The 9354-nt window shown below is 27.9% G+C and overlaps 1 protein-coding gene across 7 annotated transcripts in view; it reads right to left on the bottom strand.

Annotated features, from left to right (window-relative positions):
• LOC105462102 overlaps nucleotides 1-9354 on the bottom strand; it is a 12445-nt gene that overhangs the window by 1075 nt on the left and 2016 nt on the right. The window contains exons 2-6 of one of the 7 annotated variants that reach the window (XM_011708635.1): nucleotides 7462-8101; nucleotides 5317-5751; nucleotides 4088-4351; nucleotides 3445-3574; nucleotides 242-300 (exon numbers count right to left, since the gene is read on the bottom strand). In XM_011708635.1, the coding sequence (XP_011706937.1) occupies nucleotides 3490-3574; nucleotides 4088-4351; nucleotides 5317-5751; nucleotides 7462-8051 (1374 nt within the window). In that variant the 5' untranslated portion in view covers nucleotides 8052-8101 and the 3' untranslated portion in view covers nucleotides 242-300; nucleotides 3445-3489. Of the gene's footprint in view, nucleotides 1-241; nucleotides 301-3233; nucleotides 3630-4087; nucleotides 4352-5316; nucleotides 5752-7461; nucleotides 8102-9354 lie in introns of those variants that run through there. The other 6 variants (XM_011708632.1, XM_011708634.1, XM_011708631.1 and 3 more) reach the window with 6 other exon arrangements.

Raw genomic sequence — 9354 nt, 5'->3', positions numbered from 1 at the left:
TAACTAACAGTGAAGATTGGAATATATTCTTAATAATTTTAGAGACAATAGATTTAATCTTACTTTCTATAAAAATAAGTAATGTAGAGAAAAATATGCTCTATATACAGACTAATTTGAAGAGTTTCAACTTTTAATATTTATTGTTATATTTAATAATAATTATAAAATAATACAAATTTGAAATCTAATTAAACTTATTTCAGTATTACAAAAAAGTAACGATAAAATAACGAATCGTTACTTTTCAAGTAACGGTAACGGTAACGCATTACGTTTTTAAGGTAAACGTTCTCAACCCTGAAAATAACAAGTGCATTTAATGAGTTATTATGCTTTTTTCTTATGTTAAATAGCATAAATATTGCTAAAATTTAAACATTAATTTTTCAATACTATAAATATTATTTGCATTATGTTACAAAAAACACAAAATTATCTATTAACAGTTCCATATCATTTATAAAGTAATTAATCACGGAATATTTAAACTTCTTTTAAATCTTTCGTAACGTCACCTAAAATTGTTACGGCTTGGAATGTACTTAATATAAAAACGTAATTAATATGAAAATTAACTTATTCTATATCTTATGGATTCTTATAGGACGTTGTTAGATGATGACCGAAGGAGTCTTGAAAATGCGCAACGGGAAGCTATAGAATATAATACCAGAAGAAAGGACGTACGTTGATGAAATAAAGCAAAAAATACGAGAAATATTGCATGACTTTACCAAAATGTATAAAAGAGAGGAATAACTGAAAGAAGAAATAAATGAAAAAATATTAGAAGCACTAGAAATAGAAGGAAACATTAACAACGCTGCAGCTTTCATCAAGAAAGAGATAAAAAGAACATTTAATGAGTAATTATGCCTTTTTCTTATATTAAATAGTATAAATATTGCTAAAAATTAAACATTAATTTAATTAATACTATTAAATATAATTTGTTTTATGTTACAAAAAACATAAAATTATTTAGTAATAATTTCATATCATTTATAAAGTAATACATCACGAAATATTTAAACTTCTTCTACGTAACGTAAGCAAATCAAATGACATATTTATGTTTATATAATGTACTAAAAGTTTGTGTACTAAAAGATATATTAAATTAAAGCGTTTTTGTTTTCAATTTACTAGTTGCTATTTAAAACATAATTCTTTCTTGTTGAATTTGGCTTATTTTGTAATTTTACTTATACTTTTTCATTAATAAGTATTTATGCTTCAATTTTTATTTCTGAAATATAAACAGAAATACATCATTTGTTTTTATATTTCTAATATTTCTCAAAAAATTTTACATGCCTTTAATTTTCGATCAAATTAGAATCAAATATTATGTGATTTAATTAATATTGACGTTTTCAAACGACGATTAAAATTGCTAATATTTCTTTATCATATAATTTATTATTTCTTTACTATACATATATGATATACAGGATGTCCGGTACTTAATGATAAAGAGTTGGACAGATATAAAATGGGCTAAACTGAATCGAAAAGTCCTCTACCATTTTGCGATCTTCGCAATAGTTATCGAGATACTAATCATTTAAAAAAAAAATTTACGCCAAAAGTAAATCGTACATTATATCTTTTCTAAACCAAAAATATTATTTTAACAAATAAAAGTTGTTCAAAAATAAATATGAGAACATATAAGTTGCCAAGTATTTGATTAGACATAGAGACAAAAATATTTTATTTCAAACTAAAAATATTTTTTTAATAAACTGTTTAAACCATTCAAAAGCATTTGCAGCAAAAGTTTAATGCCATTGTTATTCTAAATAATTTTAAGTCTCATAAAAGGTTTAAAGTGACTAAAATGACCAATGGTTTAGGAAAGATGTAATGTACAATAGTAATCTTTTTTATATACATGGCGTAATTTTTTTTTATGATTATTATCTCGAAAACTATTGCGAAGATCGCAAAATGATAGAAGACTTCTCAATTCAATTTGATCCATTATACTTCCCCATGAGCGCTTTACCATTGAACACCGGACACCCTGTATAATGATAATGTAACGATTTAACGATGAATGTAAGCGTGGCGAAAGGGTCCTATCGTTAAACGCCGATTGTTACACGTGTAACGAAGTATTGGAAAAAACGTGTATTTAGTATCGCAAATCATGCGTAATACTGTTTCCTATCGCTAAATCGCATCCAACGCACACGAATCCGCTAATCGTTATTAAATAATTTCTTATTATTTAGTATGGAAATACTAAAATAGTGAAGAACTTTATTCAGTTTAACTTACTTTGCATATCTACTAGCGATATTATATTTATTATCCTATATACACGTGTATATATAGGGGGAGATGGAGATCCTTCGTACGCTTTTGGAAGTTTAATTTGCTTCCCAAACTGTGTTAAATGCTTTTACACTACTTAAGTTTGTATCAATAAATAGTATAGATATCCGGCTACAATAAAAACAAGCAATTAAAATAATAAGTTAATATATAACTGAACGCAAATGATTTTTACAAAACTTGAAAATTTGAAGCATAGCTAAAATATTGTTTTTATTCAAACTCCCTATGTCAGAGCAATCGTGATCGTTTATATCGCATTTTGTATTTTTATTGTAATTTTTTGTTTTATTTTATTACTAGCATTACAAACACTTCGCGCGCGCTATTTGACATTTTTTACTTTTACTATAATTTGCTATTAATCAAAAATAGTAAAAAAGTGACCTTGTTTGCTGTTCAATTATATTTCAGTTGATATTTAACTTAATTATTTATTAGCGAACGTTATTATAGCTATTCCGTCTATCTTCTCTTACATATCGCCTTATTTTGCTTTGCTTTTATTTAAGTTGAAAAAAAACAAATAATTCGTACGTATCTTTAAACTTTAAAAAAGAGCTTTAATATTATAAAATTTTTTTTAATATTTAATATTTTATAAATTTAATATTTAATAAAAAAAGAGCTTTATCTTATGAGAACTTGAAATTGTTTGAATTCTTCGGAAAATTTTGCGCACTTCTCTTCATTACAAATGACTTAATTATGCAGACCTCGGTGGTATTATATAACAAATTATTCCTGCGCAAATTACTTCACTGATCAGACGTCAAATATGAATAAGCGTTTTTTTTTATATTGCGTATTGCTTCTTTCAGAACACACATTCCTAATGTTATATAAATATATAGAACTAATTGTATATAAATATATTTTCCTTTCTCTTTCTCTTTCTTCCTCCTTTATTCCTCTTTTATTACGTTTCATTGTATTATTATATTCTATTATTTTATACTTTCTTATGATTTCAGAATGCAGAAAAATATTCATAATATAAGTTAACATCATCTAATATTGCCTTATTTCGTTAATATATATTATTCTATTAATGCTTATTAATGCTCACTAATATTTAATATCTACATATAGTAATACCCAATAATGCACTCCGAGTCTGCATTAAATATTATTAATCCTCGTCTACAAGCTTTTGAGATCTCTTCTTGAATTTCTTATGCTTTTCAGGTCCAGCTTTGACTGCTTTATCGAGTGTCTTCTGAAATATCTTATTCAAACATTCTCTTACGAATCGTAATTTACAGGCATAACGAAGTGTAAAACTGAAATTATAGAAAGAAATGATTATTATTACGATTATAAAGGTAAATAAGATAAGCAGTAAAAATATGACAAAAAATTTTATATTATACGGTTCGATGTCCTATAAATTAGACTTATAATGCATTAATAATATATAATGCATTACTATCAGTTTCATCAGTTTTTTAAACATTCGAATCTGTACACAATTACAATCAGAAAATTATATTTTTATAATAATTTTATAATGAATCCTCATAAATTTCTCTAAATTATCAAAATTCTTTACTTTATGTCAAACCAATTGATTGTATGCAATTGATGATGAAAGACTTGACCTTTGCTCATTCACAAGAAATAATTTGGATAAAAAGTTTATTTTGTCAATAATATAGTTTTTATATCAGTTTCTCGACTTCTAATAAGTATAAGAGAATTCTCGTGCATTATTTGTGCTTTTTTAGCTCGCGATACTCACCGTAAGAGCATAAGAAGTAACCGTTCAGAATAAGTGAGTGTACTTCGCATACGTGGCATATCAAAGTTTAATAAATCGGTGACGAACAGTAGAAATACTTTGAAAGAACAAATATTACCAAAGTAAACTGAACCTTCTATAAAGCATCTCAACATATGTTCCCATTCAGGTGTTACTTTCAACAAGCTGGGCTTCATAAAAAATTCGACAAAGTCGCGCGATCTTTGCTTAATCTCTTTCAGACTGCCGCGGCAGAAATTATATCTGGAACATTTATTTTCATTAAAGTTCTAATGAGACATAGATGACAAGTAAGAAAAAAATGCTCAAGCGTTGAAAAAGTTTGTCATACGAATATATATAGAGTGTCCCAAAACTTCTAATTAATATTTTAAGACGTGAAAGAGAATGAAATTTTGAACTGAAAGTTCCTGTATTAATTCTGGCTCAGACCATTATTTGCAAAGTTATTAACGAATAAAGTTAATCAATCAGATCGCGCTTAGCCGGAGTACGAAGGAGCGTATCATGCCGTGCGGCTCTTCGCGCTTACTTCTCTCGATTAAGATTTTATTCTAATTTTTCATATTAATAAATAAGTAAAAGTTCTAATAAATTCTTGTTAAACTTTTCCTTATTAAAATAAGTAAATAATAAATAATAATACAAACAATCAAAAATTAGATAAATTTCGAATTGTAATTTATTCTTATTTATTTATTTGTGTTTACTTATTTATTTATTTACCTACCTTATTTATTGATTTATTCATTTGCTTATTTATTAATATAAAAAAATTAGAATAAAATTTTAATCGAGAAAAGTAAGCGCGAAGAGCCGCACAGCTACGCTCCTTCGTACTTCGGTTAAGCGCAATGTAATTGATTATTTGTTAATAACTCTGTAAATAATGGTCTGATCCAAAATTAATACAGAAACTTTTAGTTCAAAATTTCATTTTCTTTCACGCCTTGAAATATTAATTAAGAATTTTGGGACACCCTGTATATCCAGTCACAAAATTAAGACGAAAGAGACAGATTGGAAATAAAAGTATGCATTGTAAAATTCAGTTAACGTGAATAAATTTATTTAAAAAAGTAAAATCGAAAAGAGAGCTGTCAGTGATCAAACTTTTTATATATTATAAACGGCCTTTTCATTAACATCGAAGACGTTGTTATATAATGAGTAATATAAGTGAATTTATACGGCGCACCGATACGTACTGGTCCTCCATACCAAGAAGATATCCTAGACCTCTCCATGTGTGACAAAAGGCTGCCATATCTTCATCGCTAGCATGAAAGCCGAGCTCGTGAGGGTACAACACAATTAACCCGAGAAAAGCGAATTGCGTGGCTGCCATGTCAGCTTGATTCAATCCTTTGGCTGATTGTGAGATTATTTCACATATATTTATACCGTTTTTCATTAAAGCTGGACAGGAAGAAAAGTCTTCTAAAATTGTCTCTCTGTCCGGACACCATGGATTTCGAATTTTACAGGCCATATCTATCTCCACATCGTCGCGCTCGCAGAGTTGCAATCGCACCGCACGATGCATTCTGCGCACAGCTTGCACGTCGTTGTAGGCTCGCGTGCCAACAGTCCACGGATCGTACGTCATCCAATTTGTTACACGACAAGCCGTGGATACGTACCTTTAATGAAAATCAGAATGCTGAATGCAGGGATTGGAAGTGACTCGTTACTTGTAACGCCGTTACCGTTACAGTTATTTTTTTTGGTAACGGATTGGTATAATGACGTTATTTTATTATTTTGGTAACTGTAACGGTAACGTAGTTACATTTTTTCGGTAACGGTAACGAATTATACAGTTACTTTTATCGTTACTTTTTATATTTTGAACTTTTTGTATTTATAACAAAATTTTCGTATGTATATTCAATCTTCAGTTTTAAGCTAGTATTTACATAGTTTACTCTTATTTTAAGACTATTTTAAATAATGTCCTAAAATATTAATATGACTCTGTAATTGGTTTATAACATCTTAAGAATGCCATAAGTCAATTAATATCATAAATTAAATTGACAAGTACTTTAATATTTTTATGTTATATATGCATCTTAATATACTTTAAAAAATTTATTGTGAAAAATATTAACTGAATTAATTGTTTTAAGATTGAAAATTTAATTAGCACGTAGTTTGTAAAATTGGATATATATAATGTATATATAAATTTATTTCAAAATATTAAGCACGAAGCTGGAAGCTCTAGCTCATATTGAAAAGGCCTTCATTTTCCTAGTTGTATTTATATATATCTGTCTAGTGTCATTGTTGTATTGCTTTTATTAATATTAAAACAAAAAATTGCATCTTAAATTATTTAGATTGATCTTGTTTCAGCATTAAAAAAATAACGGAAAAGTAATAATTATACGAGTTACTTTTTAAGTAACAATAACGATAACGAGTTATTTTTAAAAATCTGTAACTAGTAACGGTAACTAATTATTTTTTTAACTCAGTAACGAGTAACGATGACTATAGTTATTTTTAAAAAGTAACTTTCCATTTCCTGGCTGAATGTAATAAATCGAATCTGATTCGATTTTGTTGCTTTATGTATCACCGAAATTGAAAAATGATGTCGCTATACAAACACGCAAAAATATCTGTTTTGCTTAATTTTACTAAGATTTATAAATTAATAAAATTTTGCAATTAATCATTCCCGACAATCAATTTATTTGTTATTATTTTTTGCGTGGAATATTCAATGATATTCTATGTATATAACATGCATAATTTATATCAGATCAATTAAAAATTGGAAAAACAAGGCAAAAAAATTAATTGTACAAGAAACTCCAAGTCGAATATTAGAATATTTGAATATTGACTTGAACTCCATATCTCATCGAAATATATATTTGAAATTTAAATTTTGAAGGCAATTTTTTATTATTACTACTAATATTATGTTCGCAAAGTTGCTACTGTATATATACGCTAAATTTTTATTGTTTATTTTATAATGCTCTTAATTAATGACTAGTAAAACGCGATAATATTTTATTCAAAATCAAGCAAAGTAATACTTGCAAACATATTATTCTTTCCTACGTTTTTTTCTTCATTCTAGTTGACGTAAATCTCAAGATCTATCAATGCCTATACATGTAGTTTTTTTCTCAAGACAAATTGTGTGTGTTTATGAAAGTTACTTATTTACATATATTATAAATCACATTATATAAATGCGTAAAGTTCAAATATTATATTTTTTTCAAGATTCATCTACTGTTCCTGAACGTTTGAAGACTTAGTTTTAGTTTCTAACGCGATTATAAATTAATTTGGATCTACGAGATTTTATCGAAATTGTCATGTAGTACCTCTTGAACGCTAAATACGGCGTGTGAGATTGTCGGCTGAAGATTAACGGTTTAAGACCATTTGTGGAAGAGAATATCACGAAAAGCGACAACGCGTTAGCGACGAAATTCGAGAAATCATGGTCTCGCACGAACTTTTGACCTCTCTGGAACATTTCCATGTCTAACCAGAGCGGCTTGTCCGTTGAATTTCGACCGCAATCTCCCCGATACTTTACGGCCGGTAAAAGATAGGATACGGAGTCTGGTATATTTGGGATAGATTTTTTTATAATGCTATCTATTGCATATTCATATTTTTCATCGTTCGTCCATTTGTCATAGTCCTTCGGGTACACAAAATTCTCATCGACAATATATTTCATAATATATTCGATATGTTTAACGGCGCTTCTTGCCTCTGCAAGTTCGTAACGTTCGTTTACATCTTTTACGTATTCATCAATATTGTCGCTTTGATTTCTTGCACTTGATATAGTTTCTTTCACAGTATTTTGGATATTATCATGTTTCACGCGATCTGAATTATCATCATTCATAATTTTCGTTTGTGCCTGCTCTAACCATTGAATGCCACCTGCCACTTCCATTTCTTACTTTTCTTTATAGCAGTTTGATTAATTGCTTCGGACAAACTACCCTGTGTAATGTAAAACAACATTAATATACAATATGTTGAGGTTTGCAGAAGGAATTAGGGAAAATACACTCTCGCAGTTGCAGTTTAAATATTTATATTTAAAAAAGAGACTGTATGTGGCCACGTCAGTAGATTATAAGATAAACAGACAGACTTGTCAGATATCAAACTATACATACGTGATTCCACGATTATGAAGACTACGAGTCGGTAGTCACTTTTTCCCGAGAGCACACAGAATTCAAAGAGAATTTATTCGTTTTATCGTATTTTAATTCATTACGTTATAAATTCTGAGTTCATTTTCAGATGCAAGAAAATTTTTTTTTGAATTAAAAAAAAAGGAATTCCTTTTGCATCTGAAAATGAACTCAGAATTGATAAGTTCTTTTTGAACTCTCTGTGCTATCTGAGTTGCCTATTTATCCGCGTGCGTATACTATGCGTCTCAAAAGTACTCGTACCTTAATACCTTTGCGCGCGTAATATATAGAATATTCGGTAATACGTAACACAATACAAAAAAGGAATTAAATGACGTGTTTGTTACCACAAATTTTGTGTGCAGAGAATTGTATATAGATGATTCGTAAACGCGTATATATTATTATATATTTATTATCTATATTTTAATATATATTACAATATTTTATTATATATATTTTAAATATAATAAATAAAAAAAAATAAGAAAAAAATGTTGCGCAAAAGCCGTATTTTTTAACAAGAAAACGAACTTAAAAGTTGTTTCCCCCTAATTTTGGTTGTTAAAGAGCAAATTAAAAACATATTTTTAAAAAAGTTCATTTTTACGTATAATGATATTAATATATATTAGGGTGGATCTTAGCTATATATTGGTGAACAATTTTTTTCGAATTTTTTTCACGACGTTCCCTAAAGTTGTTCCATTTGGTGAAAAAAAAATTATGTTAAAGTTGAGCTCGATCGGACAATGGAAAGACGTGGCACAATCCTGTTAAAGTTCAAACAAATATTTTTTTTTTCACAAAAAATGATAAAATCCGATAAAAAGACTTCTGAATAAAGATCAAATGATTTTCTTAGTAAATGTTGATCATGATAGTATTTTTAATAAATATAGTATATTTAACCTTTAAACCATCACATCCCAAAAAATTACACTAACCACAATGTCGATCTGACAGACCACTATTATGCTCTCGCTAATTTTATAAGTTATGTATAATAAAAATGTATGTTTTCTTAATATTTGTGGTGGAGAAAAAGAA

This window comes from Wasmannia auropunctata, unplaced genomic scaffold, assembly GCF_000956235.1.
Source record: "Wasmannia auropunctata unplaced genomic scaffold, wasmannia.A_1.0 LD270786.1, whole genome shotgun sequence".
In the NCBI taxonomy this organism is placed as follows: domain Eukaryota; kingdom Metazoa; phylum Arthropoda; class Insecta; order Hymenoptera; family Formicidae; genus Wasmannia; species Wasmannia auropunctata.
This window is presented reverse-complemented; position numbering and strand designations above follow the sequence as displayed.